This window comes from Cheilinus undulatus, linkage group 17 (assembly GCF_018320785.1).
Source record: "Cheilinus undulatus linkage group 17, ASM1832078v1, whole genome shotgun sequence".
NCBI lineage: Eukaryota > Metazoa > Chordata > Actinopteri > Labriformes > Labridae > Cheilinus > Cheilinus undulatus.
In genome coordinates this window covers 16,311,721-16,332,737 of record NC_054881.1, presented here as the reverse complement: position 1 = coordinate 16,332,737, position 21,017 = coordinate 16,311,721, and the positions used below count along the sequence as shown (strand labels likewise).

General features: G+C 39.6%; 1 protein-coding gene across 4 annotated transcripts in view; it reads right to left on the bottom strand.

Moving 5' to 3' along the window:
- ptpn13 (protein tyrosine phosphatase non-receptor type 13) overlaps positions 1-21,017 on the bottom strand; it is a 92,084-nt gene that overhangs the window by 65,998 nt on the left and 5,069 nt on the right. For all 4 annotated transcript variants that reach the window (XM_041810770.1, XM_041810771.1, XM_041810773.1 and 1 more), the window contains exons 2-5: positions 17,380-17,499; positions 10,355-10,521; positions 5,516-5,581; positions 44-229 (exon numbers count right to left, since the gene is read on the bottom strand). In XM_041810770.1, coding sequence (XP_041666704.1) covers positions 44-229; positions 5,516-5,581; positions 10,355-10,521; positions 17,380-17,494 — 534 coding nt within the window. In that variant the 5' untranslated portion in view covers positions 17,495-17,499. The remainder of the gene's footprint in view (positions 1-43; positions 230-5,515; positions 5,582-10,354; positions 10,522-17,379; positions 17,500-21,017) is intronic.

Here is a 21,017-nt window from a genome sequence, read left to right as displayed (position 1 = left end):
GGATTAATGTATTTGACCTAGATTTTAAAAAGAAAAAGCCTACCTGAGAAAGGCTGCCCAGTACCAACCGGACCAGTTTTCTGATATAGGAGAAGGGAGGGTCACAACTGGAGTTTCGAATATGTTTGCTGCAGATGTCCAGCACCGTGCGCAGTGACATTCGACTCAGTGTTACATCGTCACACATGTTGAGAAGCAGGCTGTTTAGGTGCTCCCCCAACTTCATTGGCTACAGAGAAAAAGAGATTAGAAAGACAGCATGTAACAGCAAATACAGGAAGTGTTCTTTGTAAGAGACAAACTCTTCTGGTACTGCTGATTCTGAAATCTGTCCATCATATTGGCATTCATAGTAGGGCTAGACAATACTGGCAAAGGTGACTTTGCAATAACTTTTTCATCAACATCAACTGCCTTAAATAAAGGCATTAATAATATTTGAATCTTACATGTAAAAATGTTGATGCACCAAACTGATTTGAAGTATAATGTAGGGCTGTCAAAAGACAAACATTTTAATTGTAATTAATCACAGATTTTCTATAGTTAATCATGATGAACTGCATCCTATTTAATGCATTTTTAATGCATCTATTTTGGATTCAAAACAGTTTTTGTGCTATTTTGGATTTTTCTACTGTCTTAAACTAATGGTAATTAACTTTCTTTGTGGATACAGACCCGCAGGAATATTGATGTTCTACTTGGACTTAAATACAGAAAAAAAAACCTTTTATTTTACATCACTATGGCTAAAGAAAGGCACTGATTGACTTAACCAAAGTGTGCTGAAAGGGGAAATAAAGCTCTTGAGTGATCGCAATTGCAGCCCTAAATTATTCGCGATTACTATGATTATTTTTGACAGCCCAAGTATATTATAATGATATGATGTGTGGCAAATAAAAAACCGTTAAAGAATCTCTCATCTTAAACCATAGCTCTTTGGTGTCCCATTAATCTAGATGTGAAACAAGCAAATTACCAACTAAATGTGCAGCTGTTCCTCTGAGTAAACTCACTTATGTGTGAAGGGCAGAACCTTTCAAAATAAAACTTGGACAGCGATTGGTTGAACATCCTGTCTTCTATGTTCATTGCAGGCCAATTAGAGCAACGCAGCAGCCAAGGAGTGACTACATAAGGCACGCTTAGCTGGGCTCTGTTTTCAATATTCAATTCTACACTATCAGCTGAAGCTGCTCAGGAGAAAACAAAAAACATCTTTTCCACCAAAACAGTTTATAGGGTGATTCTTCGCTCTTCTTTAAATAAGGAAATCTTTTCCAGTTCCGGTAAAACTGCTGCTACAACTAGAGTCATCCTAATCTCTTCTGCCATTGTTTACAGGCTTGCAGTCACTCCAGCTAAACCATATCCAGAGCTTTAGACGTGCAAATGACAATAATTGGTCCAGCCATTCTGTGACCAGGAAAGTATGTTCCAGCTTGAAGCTTTGCAAGATTGACCTGCCTGATAATGGACATAGAATTTAGCCAATCACAGCTTTGCAGGGCTAGAAAATTGTAGACATGCTGTGTGAGAAAGCATTGCTTGTTGGCAAAAAAAAAAAAAAAAATGCATAAAATCAGGTTTATGGTGCAGCACTATTTTATAGTGTTAAGCTAGGGGACACAAAATGTCCCTGCATATTTTCAATTAAAAAGCTGCCAATTTTTATCTCAGTCCTAAAAACTTTGAAAAAGGTGTGGACACTGTGATAAACGTAAAGACAAGCTAAACTGGACATTATATAAATTATTGAAATTCTATACAAAACTGAAAAAAACAAAGATGGCATTAAAGCAAATGTTGACACCAAGAAATGTCTATGTTTTTAGAAAATTAAATCCCTGTTTAAAATGTTATGCCTACCACATATTTCATAAATATTAGCACAGGGTCATGTTCTTTACTCTGTTGTATCACCTCATCTTTTAACAACCCTGTAACAATCTTGAGGGGACTACTTTTTAGCCTTTTGAAACTGGAATATCTTCCCATTATTGTTGAATAGCCAGTCATGTGTTGAGGATCTACTTTTTCATGTTTTACATTTCATAATGTTTTCAGCGGGTGTCCAATCAGGGCTGAAGACAGGCCAGTTTAGCACCCACATACTTTTACTAAGGAGCTATGCTGTTGTAATATGTGCAGAATGTGGTTTGGCATTGTCTTGCTGAAGTAATCACCACCTTTTCTGGAAAAGACAGCATGTGTTGCAATACATGCAGCAAAACCTCTATGTATCATGCTGCACTTAGTGAATCCTCACAGATGTGCAGATTACCTTCACAGAAGTGCAGATTACCCACGTCAGATGCACCACTAGAGCCCCCACCTTAAAAGATGGTGGCTTTTGAAAATCCCTCCCAATGAGAGCAGATTCTGAACAGAATGTCAAATTTCATGTTTTCAGACATAAGTTGATCACAAACTTGGACTAGGTTATCTTATTTACATCTCATGAATTAGAAGATACCCATTATTTTTCAAACTAGTAAACACTGATTTTACTCACAGTATGTCTCCTTTAAGAGTGTTATTAATGATTTCCAAAATTTCCAGAATTTGTAACCTGGCTTGCCAGATGGACTGCTTCATGTATCCATTGCACAGGAAACCTCCTGTACAAGGGGTCTGGAAAGGGCGGGACTTTTCAAAAAATTCTCAGAAGATGACTGGACAAACATTCTGTCAGTCACATTCATTATGGACCAATCAGAGAGATGAAACACATTGAGGTAGTAGGGATGCACAGCTCAATAGGCAGGCGTTACCGTCATTTATGAATGTTGGCGCTTGTTGGTGAATAAAACTCATGCCAAGGCCAGTCAGGAGAAGTTCAACAACATGTTCTCCACCAAGAGAGGGTTTCAGTGTGACTTTTTGATCTTGTTTTAATAAAGAAATAAGGCCTACTTCTGATAAAAATGTTGCTACATCCAAGTTAAATGCTTTATCAGCGGCTGCCATTGTATACACCGGCTTCAGTACATCTAAACCCTGTCTGTAACTATCCTAAACTCGTGCAACAGCAGGTCAAGAGAAGTGTGAAAACACCTATTCAGTCATTAAAAGCTTTCAGTGCCCTTCTTGGCTCTTCATTTTATAAAGAAATGTGGTCCAGTTCTCATAAAAATGCCGCTATACTACAGATACATCCAAGCTAAATGCTACACCAGCAGCAGCCATTGCTATCAGCTTCCATTACAAGTAAAACTTGCCTGTAGCTACAACCTCGTTCTCCTAAAATGATGCTGATTGGTCTGGTCTGTTTTCGGACACAGCACAATCATTTGAGAAAAAAAAGAAAGAAAAAAACCCAGTGTCAGCATCTCAAACAATATTGTTAGTGCCATTTTTGATAGAATATGGTGTTTCAAAGTTTGCAAATCGTCACATTCTGTTTTGAAATACAATTAACACAGTGTCCCACCTTTTTTAGGAAATTAGGTTATAGCAAAATAGAGAACTTGTTTCTGTTGGCCTCTAAATAACTTTTCATTATACTTCCTGACATGCGTGATACGGATCATTATTTTACGAGTATGAATTATACATAGCTGTCATTATTGTGCATGATGTGTAAGGAAACAATAGATATATAAATTGCATGGTGGGTAACATGTACAACTTTTTATCTGCATGCAGCGTGTTTCTGACCAAATGTTTTAACAGCGTGACTACAGCACCTCTTTTTATGGATCAGGGAGACTCATGTGAATGCTCTGAATAGATTATAGCTCTTTATCCTTGGCTGACTCCAGCAGAGATATGAATGCCTGAAGAACCAGAGCGTCTCCTTGTCTTGGCAGATACAGACACATTCCATATTTACAGCTTGCACCTTTTCCTCTTCAGATGAGATATTTCTATACAGACGTCATTTTAGTCAAAGTTGTTCCCAATCAGAATCATCATGTAGGTTTTTTAAGAGGGTATGAGGCAACTTGGCAGCAAATTATAAGACAGAGATGCTGATGTCATGTCCTGAACATAACTGAACTTACACGCTGTAGCGCCTGCATGTCTACATTCTGATTGTGACTTGCACAATTTGAAAAACTAACAAACTCTAACTTTGACAATAATATTTGTTTTGGGTGATGTCCCTGAACAACATTAATTGTGTCAACTTTTTATATGCATTCCACGTGTGCCTATTAAACCAGTCTCTAAGAATTAACTTGTAGAATAGAAGAAAAACTTTAATATCCATAGCTGGTGATACTTAAGCATTCAAATTTTGTTTAGAAGGTTCTATCCAGTGTGTACAGCACTGTTTGAGATTCAAAGTTTAAACTTTAAATCTACAGTTAGTAGCACTTCTCATCTCTGGTGATTTTGTCCTGCCCTATATAGGGTGTACTTAAAAGGAACCCTGCATGACCAGACAAGTTCATCTTCAGTAATTTGAGTTTATAAACTCACCAGGAGGCTGCCATATTTTGGTCGCTGTGACATCACAGTTCCACAGCGCTCCTCACTGTTCCTATGCAGTAACTACTGTGTCAGACTGGCAGCCAGCGTTAGGGCTGCATCTCAGAAATGCAGCTTGTCTCACGCACAGAGAATTTTAAATTTGAAATCTCTTCTATTTTTTATTTGCACCACAAGCGGTTATCTGTCCATCTAGACAGGAAAATGATATATGATAAATGATACAGAGCCATATTTACCTTGTTGTAGCAAATATCTAAATCCACATGGGTAGAATAGGTTTGAAATCAGTTTCTTGATGAACCAGATGAAGGCCAAAAGCTAAAACGCATCTGTTTAACAAAGTTGTTCCAAACTTCTACTCTTTATGATGCTTTCTGTTTCCACACAGTTCAGGTAAAGATAAACACAGTATGAAAGCACTGGTTTGCCATTTTCAAAGTAAAAGTCCAATTTAGCATTTCTTTGGAAACTCTGTTCGAATGTACATACTGCTTTTATTTTGAAAAGCTCCCAGCACGCTTCCACTATACTATGAGGGACTCACTTTTAGGGAGTTTTATTGAGGTAAAACGTAGGAGGAACGAGAGCAGGGAGACAAAACCAACACGCAGCAAACTCATGTCAGCAACAGCTGCAAGCAGCAAAATTGTCTGAAAAACAGTTACTGTTGGCAACAGTAAGGAGCTCATAGGGAGCACTGCGGAACTGTGACATCATACTACCAGCGCCTCCTGGTGAGTTTATGAGCTCAATTTTACTCAAAATGCAGATATGTGGGGTATTTGGGGAGATTTTTAGTTCAATATACATTTAAGAGATACAAATATCTATCCAACAAGATGAACTTGTCTGATCATGCAGGGTTCCTTTTAAGAAAATTTCATCCTGCTTCATTTTAGGCCAACTGTATCAGTTGTTATGATTCTTTGCAGGTCTTGTTGGCTTCAATAGATCATACTGAGGGACCAGTATCAATTTAACTTGGAAAGTCTACTACCTATAATATTAAACACATTTTAATAATCAACTTTAATCTTTAGCCAACTGTACTTGAAGCTTAAGAATTTACCTGACTTTGAGGGATCTCGTAGTCCGCCCCCCAGAACAGAGTCATCCCAAGAGAGTACATGTGCATCTGTAGGGAACAAGCAATGGTTCTGTGTTATACACATTATAAATCAGGAAATCTTTATGAAGACATATCATAAAATTTGACATATTTGTAAAAAAAAAAAAAACAAATACAGGAATGTCTTGATTAAAGTGCCACAGGTATTTAGTCTTGAAAGGGTTTAGGGATTTTAAAAAAGAGTAGCAAAAATTTAAAGTCCCTGTAAAATCTTAATTTTAGGTTTGTTGTATGACAGGTCACTGTGTTATGAACCACCAGGCCATATTTCAGTCATGAAAAACATCTCTAAGTATGTCAAATTAAGCTTTAAATGCATGAAAAATGAGGCAGTAAAACCTGCTCATGGATTGTGGGGGCGTGTTAGTCGACTGAGATGAAGCCACACCAACTCACAAAAATATGAACCTCTCAGATTAAAAAAAAAAAAATGCTTCTGATCAGAGCACAGCTGCCTGGCACTGTGCTAGAGCAGAAAGACCAAAGTTGGAGATTAAATTTACTGTTTTCTGGCACAAATTTCTCCATTGTGATACTTTTATAACCTGACACGCCAGATGGATGTGTTTCACACATCCATCTGGGAAACCTCTGATAAACAGCGTTTGGGAAAGGGCAGAACCTTTGAAAAAATACTTGGAGTGTGGTTTGATGAACGCTCTGTCTGTCACATCTTAACAGGCCAATCAGAGCAACAAAACACGTGATGTCCTGGCCACTACCGAAGTGTGTGTGCACCGCTACTGAGAAATAAACTCCATAGAGAACAGCATAACGCAAACCATGGCGACTGCAGACAGTACATGACTTTGTTGTTTTTGAAAAGAAAACAACTCAATGCTGTTCGTTGTTCTTCTTTTAACGAAGAAATGTTGTCAAGTTCTGATAAAACTGGCGCTTTAGCAGCATCCATGCTAATCTCTTCCGCCATAGATGCACCAGCTCTTGTCGCTTCTTGCTCTTATGTCACGACTCTGCTGCACTTGAAAGCACTGCCTCGACGCTGATTGGTCCCGTCACTTTCTAACCGGGCCTAAATGTTTCAGATGGGAGCTTTGCAAGATGGATTTGCCAGTGAGAAACACAGAAACGGGCAGATCTATCTGTTTTGCAAGGTTAATACTTTCAATGACCTGTAGTACACCATGGCTGTTGAAACAAACCTTAGTTCTTTGCCGAGTTGGTGCAGATCATTTGCCCTGGTGTTAAAGCTGTCAATCAAACCCTGGAGCACACCAAACAACAGCATTGAGACTGCTTGAAAAGGTTGGTACCGGTCCAATATTATTCTAATTCTGGTGTAGGTCTTAGTATAGTTAGAACATTTCAATCAGACCTAACTTCAGGAAGCACTGCACTTTTCTGAATTAAATCAGCTACTGGAGTCTGATTGGTATGTGTCAAAAACCAGAGGCAGACCTGAATGATCTTGAGAAATAGGTGTTTTTTGTTCGACTCAGCAGGCTGCTACCTTAGCTTTCCACACGCAAACTTTACCTCAGCATCGCTCCCAGATAGGCTATGAACAATGAATCTATATATTTGTTTTTGGAGAAATAATGTGATTTCATACATGCAATCTCCTCTCAGTACGCCCCCTCTCTATGACAGACACATAAACATACTGTGTGAAAAGATATTCAGTGATTAGTCGACTACAGGCAAAGTCTGCTCAAATTCGACAATCTAAATCCTTAGTCAAGGACACTCTCAGACTGAAGTAAATAAAGGACAAGACTAATAAGGTACATTTTCTGTTTTCAAAAATTAACTCTAAAATGATCACGTTTAAAGATTAAATAGATGCAGGTTTTGTTTCATTCAGATAAACAAATAACTGAACCAAACTAAATCAAGTCCCAAGGCCCTGTAGGGAGAAAAGAGATACAGACAAAAGCGCAACAACTGCTGGAGTATAATAAAAGCTGAATTCATACTTATTTGGAAAGGAAAGGACAGGGCTTTCTGCCTAAATCCAAAAACTTTTTTCCATTTCCCCCTCCTTATTACTCTGCACTCACTATTTGGGAGAGAAATCACTTCCTCTGAATGTTGGGCTTGGTAGAGGAAAGAATAATTCAGGGATTGCCAAAGAATGCAACATAACCTTCAAGGTCTTTCAGGAACAAAGTTGACCTCAAACTCAAAGACGTACTGTTAAGCAAATGTGGAAAATATCAAGACCCCCCCCCATTTAAAGGAACCCCACCACCTTGAATGTTGAAAGAGTGTAAGGAAAATTGTGGCACTTGCAGCTGACGTGTATTTACCCACAGTCTCTGATAATGGGAGAAGCAGATTAGATTTTCTACACTGAAATAACTCAGCTGGCTCGTGAGGCGGGACCACGGCTGGAAAACTGACTCAGCACAAAACTGTGTTGAGGTCTGTGGGACCAAGCCAGGACGGGAATCCAGTCATGCAAGATTTTTAGCTCTGCTTGCAGACGAAAAGAGGGGGGTGTGGTCCTGTGCATCAGGAAAACAAGTCGTCATGCATGGTAGGGATTTGTTATGTTTGCTTACAACCTTGCTTCTAAGTGTTGCAACTCCACAACCATACAAGATTTGCAAAGAACGAAAATGTATGTTCAGGGTTTTGAGGTGATGAGTTACTCAAGAAAGATGTGACCTTATTAAACACCTTCTTAACCTGTCACAACAGCACTGGTTTCAACACTATATCTGGAGAATTATTCATTCAAAACATGCATTGACCTATTTCTTTGACTGCAGTATGATTTTCAACATAAAAGTGCATCAGTTCATTGTTAGGGAAATTTTAAAAAGCCTTGATATAGAAAACATTTGGGACAACATTAGCAAGACAAAGCTTGTCTTGCTAATGTTGTCCTATAAATACGTATGTAGTACCGCAGTCTGCATGTACTGCATGCTGGGATACATACTGATACAGACCAGTCTGGCAGTTACACTTTTTAACAGCTTTTCTCCCTCATAAGGCCATACTGGTAATGTACTGTAAATGATGGAGTGCTGATTTAACTGAAAAGACTCTCTGATTAAAAAAAGACCAGAGGAGGTGGGCAGCATTACCCTGACATGCCAGATGGATTTGTTTCACACATCCATCTGGCAAAACATGGCGACTATAGACATGTAAGTACCTGACTTTTGTCATTTTTGAAAAGAAAACAACTCACTGCTGTTCTTTGTTCTTCTTTTCGGGAAGAAATGTTGTCAAGTTCTGATAAAACTGGCGCTTTAGCAGCATCCAAGCTAATCTCTTCCTCCATAACTGCACCAGCTTTTGCTGCTGCTTGCTTATGTTACGACTCTGCTGCGCCTGAAAGTACTGCCCCTCGTCGCTGATTGGTCCAGTCACTTTCTAACAGGGCCCAAATGTTTCAGATGGGAGCTTTGCAAGATGGATTCGCCAGTGAAAAACAAGGAAACGGACGTATCCATCTGCTTTGCAAGGTTAGGGCAGCATAGCTCATGGGCCCGCACTTCTCTACTCTAGTGTGGTTATACTCTATCCATTTTCTACACCGTGAATCTCTTTCGGTGTCGCTGACATATAGAGACAACCAGGCATGCTCACTCTCACTCCTATGGGCAATTCAGTGTCACCAACTGAACTAACTTTTATGTCTTTGAAATGATGGAAGCCAGAGTACCCAGAGAGAACCCAAGCATGCATGGGGAAAACATGCAACCTCTGCACAGAGAGGCCCTCACCAGGAGTCGAACCAGGAACCTTCTTTCTGTGAGTCAACAGCACCAACTCCTGCACCACCATGCAGCCTCTGGTTTATAATGCTGTGTCCAATCTACACTGTAGCTTCAAAGTATTGGCCTTTGCTGTAGTGAGCACTACATACTTGTATACTGGCATATCACCATAGCTCTGAAATAGTCCGCCCAAACGCTAGTCAGCAGTACGATTTCCATGCTGGTCCTGCCACATTCTCCGCTTGTTAATGCCAAGGAAAAAACATGGCTACTGAATCCAAGTATATTATGTTCTTTTTTGAGCTTATGAATACTGAACAGCAGTTGATGAAAATGTTATTATTGTAATGAAGACAAAAAGTTTACGACAGAGGACAGGGGAATTTTTTGCACTTACTCTGCCACTGAAAGACATAGATGAGGAAATACACTTCTGGTATTTTCAGACCTCAAAAAAACAGTTTTGACAAATTAGTTTATCATCTGCAGCCTTTTCTACTCAACAGAGCAGTGCTTCTACACCGGTCTAAACCCACTTTTGGGTCCCAACCCACCAGCTGAGAAGCTCTAGAGTAAACAACAAGAGTACTCAGAGACTGGGAGTTACCCTGTGCTACCAAGTGGATCAACGAGCTTTGCAGCAAGGGGTCTGTGTTAAGTCAATACAGAGGCATAAATCAGATTTATCATCATCAGCTAAAAGTTCCACAAAGCTTTGGTTAGCTAGCAGGACTGTAAACTGCATATAATATATAATACTAAAAGAGCAACAGAGCTGCACAGAAACTGCATGTTGTGGCCTTTGCCAAACCCAATGAAAATCTTTGTTCAAAACAGACTGCGTCTCATATACTGGTGTGACCCGAGTTCTGAATTTTGCAGTTCTCATTGCTTAAGGTCTCTTGCCTTTACAGGTACATAAAACATAACTTTTAAACATAACTATGAATTTAAGTCAGTTTTCCACAAAGCTTTAACAAGAGAATTTAGGATAGTTTATAAAATCACAGCAGGGAAGCTTTGAATGATGTAGACTAATCAAAAAATTATGTTGCGTCAAAAAGAAGTTATAAAGCTTTTGTACCTTCTCTATGTCAGAGACAGAAGACAGGGAGACCCCCTCGAGGACCTCTGGAGCTGTGAAGGCTCTCAGGTCCTGCTGGGTGACATACTCGTCTGTGAATGAGATGTTTCCAGAGGGCATGAGCAGGAGGGACCAAGGAGAGATGATGAAGCCCATGGCTGAAGGATCTGGAGAGGGGAACAGAATATGTAACCACTGGAGATAAAATCAGGAACATAAAACAGAAAAACAACATACCGTGGTTGTGATTATCTTATTTCCATGCCAAAGTTGCAGAGCTAATAAGAAGTATGGGGATTTAAATAGTGATTCTAGCATCAAAGTTAAGTCAAGCATTTACAGCCTAGAAGCTGCAACTGAATCCAACCACAGTGGATGTTTCTTGCTAAGACTTTGGCATTTTATGGAAACTCAAGAAGATTGAAGTAAACAAAAACACATGGTGCTTTCTTAGCCTGCGAGAAAATAACTGTTGAGGCATAGAAGCAGAAAGGAATGGCTACACAACGTAATTCTCCTTTTCCTGCATAAGCCACAGCCAGAGCTATGGTCGGAGGATGTTTTAAAAATATACAGAGGAATGTTTGAGCTGCGCTGCAAAATTCTTTTCTTTTTACTGATACTTCACCTCGAGAGGAGCAGAGAGACGAACAGAGGAACTGAATTTGAGGCACCAAATATCTGCTTTCAAAAGCTGGAATTTACTAAGTAAATATAAGTTTCCTGTTTTAGATTCCTGTGACCGTTTTGGAAATCTCACTCAGAAGAAGACTAGGTGTATTCCAGATAAAACGTTTGCTCTAGTATATTGATAATTCAGCTGGCAGATGTGCATGACTTCGTCTGAGCACATTTGTTTCAGTAAGGATTGCAAATAAATCAACAGTTTCAATAAATTAAAGACGCTGGCAGAAGAAAATCCGATGGAAACTGACTGTTGAATCTCAGAGAAATCAAAACTTTGAAAACATGCATCATTTGATTCACTCATGATTCAAAAGGCTGCAAATATTTCTAACCGCAAGTTCTTGATCTTTTAATAATGTCAGTTAAGAAAATATAGAAAAATATACTAGTATATGAAAAATATGCAATGTGCAGTAACATTGTTCAATACTGCAATAATAATGCGGGGTAGAATTCAAAGAGTTTATCCCTGTAACTCAAAATCTGCTTTCTATGGCCTTTCCTGTTTCAAACAGCACATTGCTGCGAATAATCCTTGTCAAATTTAGTAATGCTAGTAATGATAGTATCAGCATGATAACAGTATCAGCAGATGTTAGCTTGAAAAGTAAATTATCAGTATCAGAAGATACAAAAATTTTCTGCCAATATTTATAGCCGATAAACGGGCCATACATGTCGACAGTAAGGGATGCGCATTTCACACATCCATCTGGGAAAGCTTCAATAGGGAACGTTTGAGAAAAGGCAAGAAAAAAAGTCGGAGTGTGATGAGGTGAACGTTCTGTCACATCTCTACGGGCCAATCAGAGCAACAAAACACGTAACATGGCAGCTATCGAGCTGCGCGTGCACAGCTACTGAGAAAAACCCAAAACATGGCGACTATAGACATGTAAGTACCTGACTTTTGTTGTTTTAGAAAAAAAACAACTCAATGCTGTTCTTTGTTCTTCTTTTAGCAAAGAAATTTTGTCAAGTTCTGATAAAACTGGTGCTTTAGCAGCATCCACACTAATCTCTTCCTCCATAACTGCACCAGTTCTTGCTGCTGCTTGTTTACGTCACGACTCTGCTGCGCCTGAAAGTACTGCCCCTCGTCGCTGATTGGTCCTGTCACTTTCTAACCAGGCCCAAACGGTTCAGATGGAAGCTTTGCAAGATGGATTCACCAGTGAAAAACAAGAGAAGGGGGTGTATCCATCTGCTTTGCAAGGTTATAAGAAAATTCAAAGCCTCTAAAAGATGAACAACGAATGTGCATCTACATGTGTTAGCTTCATGGTAACTCATCATGGAACTGGCCTTTAAAGGGGACATATTTTTTCAGGCTTTTCTAAAAAAAAACATATGTGCCCCTGTCCTTTCCACAATCCCCTCAAGTACCAGAAAAATCCATTCCCTCTCTCCCTCTCTTTCTCCACCTTTCAGAAAATGTGTGCAAAACAAGCCGTTCTCAGTTTCCCCCTCATGATGTCATGTGGGGAGTTAGCCCCGCCCCCAGGTTCTGTTGGCCCTCCCCGCTTGGAAGAAAGTTCTGCCCTCCAGGAGGCTCAGGAGAGCCACACCCATTAAGCCAAATTCATTTCCTGAGAGGGGCAGAGTCAGACAGCTCAGTAGGATTTAAAGCCACAGACACAGAAACAGCTCGCTCTGAGCAGGGCTGAAACAGAGGGGTTTTAAGACATGCAAAAATCCAATACTGGAGTGTTTTTTCAGCAACAGACTTCACAGGCATATTTCAGGGACCTCTGAGACCAGTATTAACTTGTCTTAAAGGAGTAAAATATGTGACCTTTAATGGTCTAATGAATTTTTCTTCTTTTGTTATTTAATTGCAGTTGGTAAACGGCTTTCAGATGCAGTACAGACTTGCTCTGGCAGTTCCATGTTAACACAAGGTAGAGGTGGAAATAGTATAAAAAGATATATTTCTAACTAGGATAAAAGTTTCATCGTCTTTGATTTTTCTTCAGTAATAATGGTTGAATATTCCAAAACACTGGCCATAGTTTTGTTTTATAAGGCAATGGTCAGGTTTTAGAATTTCTGGGCAGAACCTTGAAAGTTTGTACTTGTGTCAGTATCAAGAGGTTCTGGCTGCAGTTTACGGATTCTTGTGACAGTAGTTCTCGTAGGTGTTCTGTGGTACAGGTCATCTGAGGTGACCTGGATGATGTTTTGAAGCCCCTTGTCATTAGCAATGTCTGTTTGCAGTCTCTGGCACCCCATTAGCAACCGCTTTAGTTAGCTTAGATGTTGTCGTTTTGGGGACAAATCCAGAGGCCTGTACGACGAAGCTGGATTTTTTCTTACTGAGATAACTTCAGGATTAACCCTGGATTTTCTGTATGATGACACTGGTTCACATCTTACCGGGATAAATCACTGTGGTAACTTATGCTGAACAGCTGACCTGTTCCGGAGCAGGTTATGTTCTGGATATGAGATCAGCAAGTATAAAAGCACCGCCTCCTGACCAATCAGTTCTCTTGGAAAAATGGCCTGCCTATTTTTAGAAGATCCTGTAGACGCTGGTGCACGGAGGATCGCTTAGGAGAGAAAGAATATTTAGGGATAGATGCAATCCTTTCGATTTACCTGATGACATCCTATACCAAAGATACAGATCAGTGATACTCAACCTGTGGCTCTTTTGTGACGATTTGTGGCTCTCTTATGTCTTCATTTCAAATATTATTCCCCCTGAAAACCATAACAAAGAGAGACTTTGACTTCAGAAATAACCCATTGCAAGTCACATTAATCTGTTTGTTTCCCACAATAATACTGTTTGCTTTAATCGTCAACAATTTTTCCCCCTTTTTTGCCACTTGTGATCTATTTTTACTGCTTTAAGCCCACTTTGAAAACTTCTTTTGCCACTTTTATCCTGTTGTTGCCAATTTTTCACCAGTTTTGCCTGTTTCATCCTGCTTTTTGCAAATGTTGGCTCTTTTTGGCATTATTTTCACCCACTTTTCACTCATTTACGCTGCCTTTTGCAATTAAATGCCACTTTTTGGCTCCCTTTTGCTGATTTTTGCCACTTTTAGACCATTTTTGCCACTTTTTGACCATTTTTGCCACCTTTAACTTATTTTAATTGCCACTTTTCACCACTTAGACTGAGGCTCTTGCAAATATATTTTTTGTAGTAATTTTTGCAGAAAAAAACTTTTACAGCCTCAACATTCAGGTAGTTCACATAATACAGAAACATTTGCAATGCACAAACATTTCACTTTCAGTTAGTTCATTATCAATATGTCTTGTCTTAATTTCCATAATTTATATCATAATCATTATAAATCATAATTAAACAGTCCACATATACAAAGAGGCCCACACAACACTGTTGTCACAGTTGAACTTTATTCAAGTCTTTTCAAGTGCACATTGACTAATGTAACCCCAAATGCTTCTGCAGATGACATGTGACCATCAAATGATGGTCACCAGCCTTGGGGCTAAGTGGCCATGGTCCGTTCATGACTCCCAGATCTTCAGGGAGTCTGCACTGTCACAAAAACTTGAGCCGGTTATGACAACTGTACATTTAATATTCTAATCATGTTCATAAACTTTATTTTGTGGTACTAATCAAGGTGAGGAATTAATATTACAACACAAAATTGGCTGGGGAAGCTCTGCCCCACACATCTGTGCCGTAATAAAGTGAAACTGAGTGATCAGAGTGCTGTCCGTTTATACTGTCCAATGAATCAATATTGTATAATCTGACGAATTTACGGATTAACAGAGTCAGCGATTTTCTGCCAGCATTCCTTCCTGGCTTTTGTTGCGGCGAAAGTGTTGCTTCTGGCCTGGATGATTGCTTTAAATTCCTCATATTTTTGAAGAATGATTGTCTGTTCCTCCATTGAGAAATACGCTGCTCTGCAGGGTTTCTCTATGTCTGCGATTGGTCAGACACAGCAAACACCACTCCTTTTATGTGAGCGCGCACTGATTAAGATTGGAAAAGCCTGGGTGCAGTTATCGAGTTGATAACCAGCTCCATCGTACAGCTGATCTGGATTGCGAATGTCTTGATAAGTCAATCCAGGAGAGATACCCCGGCCTTGTTAATCCAGCTTCGTCATACAGGCCGACTGCGCCGGTGTAGCTTGACATTATGGCTTGACCCTTTGTTGTTGTTAGCATCTTTGCAAACATTAGCAACATTAGCTATCATGGCTTGACCCTTTGTTGTTGTTAGCATCTTTGCAAACATTAGCAACATTAGCTATCATGGCTTGATCCCGTGTTTCTGTTAGCATCTTTGCTAACATTAGCAAAGATGCATTTTGCCCAGAGGTGGTACTTCAGACTTGTTGTGTTTCTGTGTAAAGACAGTTCATCACTGCATTATGTACACACAACTTTTGTTTCATCCAGACTTCCATTAGGCAGCTTTTTAAATCGAAATTTGCCGTGAAGCAGACCTGGGTCTGTCTCCTCATCACTGCTGGCTGCATTTGACCCGCCTTTAACCTTTTCACCCCAGGGATGAAAACATCTGTGCAGGAGGATTACGGGAGGAAGTTGTGGTCAAACTTAATCATATGATTAAATTGTGTTATTATCTTTTTAATCGCTAAGCTTTCCAGATTAATCACAAGCATTAACGCGTTTATATTAACAGGCCTAGTTAAAACTAAAAAGTATTCGAAATTCGACAACCTTTGAGCAGCCCTACAGTCAGACTGATGAGCTGCTTTCTAAGCAAGGGGCAGGGAATAAAACTACATTACTATGCTAAGCCGGCAGCTCTCTTTTCAAAGTAGATTCCTTCAAAGTTCACAGTGAACCATGCATCCAAGATCCAAAGCAAACCTGCCATTAGAGCGACAGGTTGGGCAGACGTAAAGCAGTAGGTGGCATTAACAGAAAGCCAAGCACAGGAGCAGATAGAGGCAAAAGCAGCACTAGGTTATATTTAATCCCAAATATTCTACAGACCAAGCTTCTCTGAGGAATTGTGCTAACAAATCAGATATATTCACACATTGCTTCTTTAAACAAATCATTCTTATACAAACGTTGTAACTAACCACTACTATGTACACACAGCGCTGGTGGTTCAGTGTTTGATGATGTGAGACTACACACAATGTCTGAGAAGTTGTGTAAAGGTTTGCTAAGTCAATAAAAAGCCTGTCTGCTCCATCAGCAGTTTATGTACTAACATTTACTTTATCTTCAACTCATGGGGAAAAACGTACCTATAAACACAGACTTTTCTAGTATATATGCTTTAAAAGGAGAAACCATGTCCTGTTGTTGCTTCTTTCTAGTTGACCAGGACACGTGACGAATCCACCAGAAACTAAAGTTTAAATGTTTGATGTTATTAATCCACACTCGTGGTAAACATACTTCTCCACATAGCTCAGTGACTCTATAATAGCTGGTTCCAACATCTGCTCTTCAAATTTTAGCTCAGCTCAGCAGTCTAAAACTATACACATGAGAGGCCACAATTTACTCTGTTTAGCTACACAACTCCACACTGAAGGAAAAGATGGACGTGTTAGCAACCAGTGCTACATAACATCATGCAAAGATTGTATACAAACATCTGAAAAACTCTGAGTATCTAAGCCTACCAATCTGTCCTTAGTGTTCTGAATTTTATCTCTGAAGCCTTGGATGAGAGACATGAGCATTTATGAAATATGAATGTGAAATAAGCTGGATAAAGACATATCTTCAGGCCAGGCTGATGAGAGAGAATTCCTACAGCATACCAGCACAGTATATAATGGAGCCAGAGAGCAAAACTGGAAGTTAAGGTCAAGCTGGTTGATGCAGAATCTCACTAATAAATCTTGGTAGCAGCTTGGTAATAGTTCACACAGCCAATGATGACACTACTAAAGCCAGAATGAGGCACAATGGAGCTTCAAACAAAACAGAAACAAGAAGATTTCATTGTCTATCTATTAGTATGCAAAAGACAAAAATTTGTCTTTGACTTGCATGTGCAAATACATGCCATTGAAAATACCCCAGAGAGGTTTGTTATAACAATATAAAGTGCTACATGCAGTAGCAGGCTTACTTTAAAGAGTCCACATTTTCTGAGATTCAGCACCAGGAAGTTGCTCTTTCCCAAAACTGGGAGGCATCATCTCTTTCTTAGCTCAAGGGCATTTAAAGACTTGAATGATGCAAAACCAGAATGCAAAACACTGATAAAACAGTGGGTGAAGTGATTAAATGTTCTGATTTTACTGATAACATTTCAAAAGCATAAATATTGTCATCTGACAGATAGTGTACAGACTGCATTGTGATGAAACTTATGCATGACATCCTTCTACTCTTCTTACCTTTGTGAAAGAGTTCTTGGAGGCTTTCAGCACTCTGGCTGAGCACCGCCCAGACCTCCTCCTCCTGCAGCGGACCTCCTCGAACCTCCAACGCTTCTGCCAGAGACACGTGCATCTTCCCTGTGCAAAGAATTCAGAGAGGAAAAAACTGACTTACTCAAGCACATATGTACAGAAGTCTTAACCATAATTGGAGAAAGGGGACATTTTTCCTGTCACGATGTAGTTATGACAGGAGGGTCAAATCAGGCCAGCGACACAGAGCATCTGCACTTTACATTGACTGTACTGAAATGAACGCCTTTTGACACTCTTCAAAACAGTCTGTTTTAAATGACAAAATCTCTATCATTTTAATAATAGCACTGAAAAGCACCAAAGCTTAGAAAACTACACCTATTTCATAAAAATAATGCACAGGAAAGGAATCAACAATTGCAGGCAATTTTCAGCATGCTGTATTGCTCAAATAAATAAATGTTTATTAATGAAACAATGCCAACGTATTTGTACAATCTAAACAGTGAAAGATAATGACTAAGAGCACATCATTTTGAGTTATGGTTCTCAAATGGTGGGTATGGACCCAAAATAGGATCACTGAGCTGCTGGATCTTGTAGGAACAGCTGGCAAAATAAATTGTGACAAACAAGTCTAGGAAGTATATAAGTTTTTGGTTGGTATCTTGAGCTTATTTACAGAGGCATTATAGTCTTCACATCTCTGTCAAAATTTCACATTTTTATAACAGAAATAAATAATTAAGTGACATATAATATCAAGAAGATTAATAGTAACACAAATACACTTGTTGCATAGATGTACAACATGAAATAAAATGTCCTTAAATTGAGCATAAAGCATTAGTTCAGGCAGGCCATGGAGTCAAGGGCTGCCATAATTGACATCAGCTGATCTCACATAACTCATCAACTGATGGCCTGCTGGTTTGCTCTAAGCACACTATTGGCTAACCGCTCTCATGCCTTCTTCTTTAAACTGCTCTTCCCTGGCTATGCTCTGCCGCTTTCTCTTCAAGCTGCTTTTGCAACCATCCTCCACCCCAGCTCCTCCTTCACTCTGCTTCCGACTTAATCAGTGTCATTCTGTTGTCATTAAGCCTGCTCTGCTCTGTTTTTTTTATTTTGCAGCTTCTCTCTTCCTGCCTCATGCTTTCTTTATTGGGATAGGAGGAGCAGGACTGTGTGCTGTTCCTGCTTAATGTTTTCCACGTAGGCTTGCGGAAGGGGAAGGGAATCCCACGACAGCCACACCACCAAACATAAATAAAAGCATAAGTGCTATTAATAACTGCTAATAAATAAATATTTAAAGCCACAAATTGTGTGGTCCTGATTAAAAATACTTTTTGATTTTGTTACAACATTCAGTCTTTTTTGGTTAGTAGTCTGTCAGAGAACCTATCATGACATGAAAGAATTTGCCAAATCTTTCTTGCAAAAGTAACCAAAATCTGTCACTTTTCCTGTGCTTGGCTGTCTTCATGTCAACCCACACATTTTTAACAGGATTCGCAGACGGGCTCTAGCCGTGATTTCATTTGAGAACTTCCCTCCTGTGAGAATCAGCCATCTACTTGTCCTGACTGGCCTACAGTTGATCATGAAAGCAATAAGCCCACATTTCCATATCACTGTTCAGCACTGATGCATTTAACACCAGTTCTGATCAACAGTTTTTGCTCTTTTCCCCCTGGGCAAGCCCCCATGTCTTTTTAATGTAAGCCATCTTATCATCCTCTGCAACCATGGAGGTAGTGCAAGCACATGATATGCATGCACACTCACCCCCTCCTTTACTTGACTTACATTAAAGTCCCGGTTTATTTCTAGGGGCCTACAAGCTTCTGAGAGTTTGGATGGCAGCTTCCAGCTGACACTAATCTAGAAAAGCAAAACAGCACTTTTCTGGCTTGGTCTTAAAGCTGCTTGTGTTTCCTGATTACATGTCATAAAAGTACAAGTGGGAAAGGCTCAACCTCAGTAGTTTATATGGTCTTATGAAAGACAGTGACACAGCAAACTCAGGCTTAGCTGTAAAATATATGAAAATTTATTAACTAATGTGCCAGAGCAGCATGATTTAAGCGTTTTCACTTGGATTTAGAGTGCACATGGGCCACAACACGCAATGCCTAAGGGTGAAACTTAGAATTTACTCATGTGACATAAAGGCTGGCTGTTTTACAAGATTTGATTTCTTTATGATTTAATTTGAAGTCACAAGGGTTTGATGTCTTTCTTAGCCAGTAACTGTCCAAAAACAAAAACACCAGGCTGATATAGGGTTTGACCAATAAACAGGTTAAACATCAGTCTTATGGAGCTTTAAAGTCTGGTTGTCATCTATCGAAACCCTAGCCCTTGTGAGCCAGTGACAATGAGCTGTAATCTTCCAAATCCAACCATATCATGATGCAAATGTGGGCAAAGCAGGAAGCTCCAGTTTCAACTTCTTTGGTGCCTGTTGCACATGCACTGAATTCTTGCATGTACGAGAGGTGCTTTTGTGGGCAAGTGGTGATTGTAAAGAAGATATTTATCCTTAAAAGAGGAGAAAAAGATCTAAATTAGATAATATATAGGAAGAAGCAAGCTGGATATTCCATTTCTCAAAGTCCACCCACCAGAGGGGCATTTAAAGATAATGTACACCTGCTTCCAACACAAAGGTTTTTGTTCTCATGCTCATGTTCTATGTGTAAGGAAATGCTAAGGATTCACAGAGGACAATGCCCCAGACAAAGCTGAGGATATACAGCCTTCTCAAAGAAAAGAGAGCACATAAAGAGACCTGCGCTGTCTGAATAGGACAAGTCAGGATAAGATTGATGGTCCTTGGAGCATGAAATACAGTGATTTAAGGCAGCCTGTCTCCCATGCTCTACAATCTGCCTCAAATTATCAGTCTGTCGAGGTTTCCCTGCCCAATCAAATGTGATTTTTCTAGAAAATCTCAAGTCCAAACCTTTGCTCTGAGTGCCTGAGAGGCTTCAGAAACTGACAGCTCTTTTTCTTCTGTCCTCTTCTTCTCAAAGTCTCAAAATTTAGGGCGCAGCTTCTAAATTCTCCAACATCCAGCTTCTACATGACAATAGCAGAGAGTTATGGCAGAATATAACAAGAAAGTAACCTAAAACTTATGAAACTGAAATCCAAAAGAATATCCCCCTTTGCAAAAGCTTGATGTTTTCATTGCCATCTTTGCATTCTGTTTTATTTCACTTTATCCCGCAAATTTCCCCAAACAATTGACTGTATGAAGCAAAACCCACATTAAATACACTACAGAGAGCATTTGGACTTGCAAAATCATAGCTCTCACCAGAATTTTTTGAAGCATAAGCAAACATAAACAACAAAGAATGACTCACAATTCCCATACAGGATGAACCGAACATCACGTGTGTCTGCTATTGCTTTAAAGTCGCTGCCTCCAGATTTAGCCATTGCTGCTGTTAAATGTTAAGTCAAACAGTATAGCGCCTGCACCTGGAAACATCATCTCTGATCTAAAGAGAGGGTAGGGGCACAGTTTTAGCTTAAAGACTCAAAAGGGCTTATTACCAAAGATGAGCAGATTTGATGTGTCAGATCACATTTGGTTTCTCTCTGTG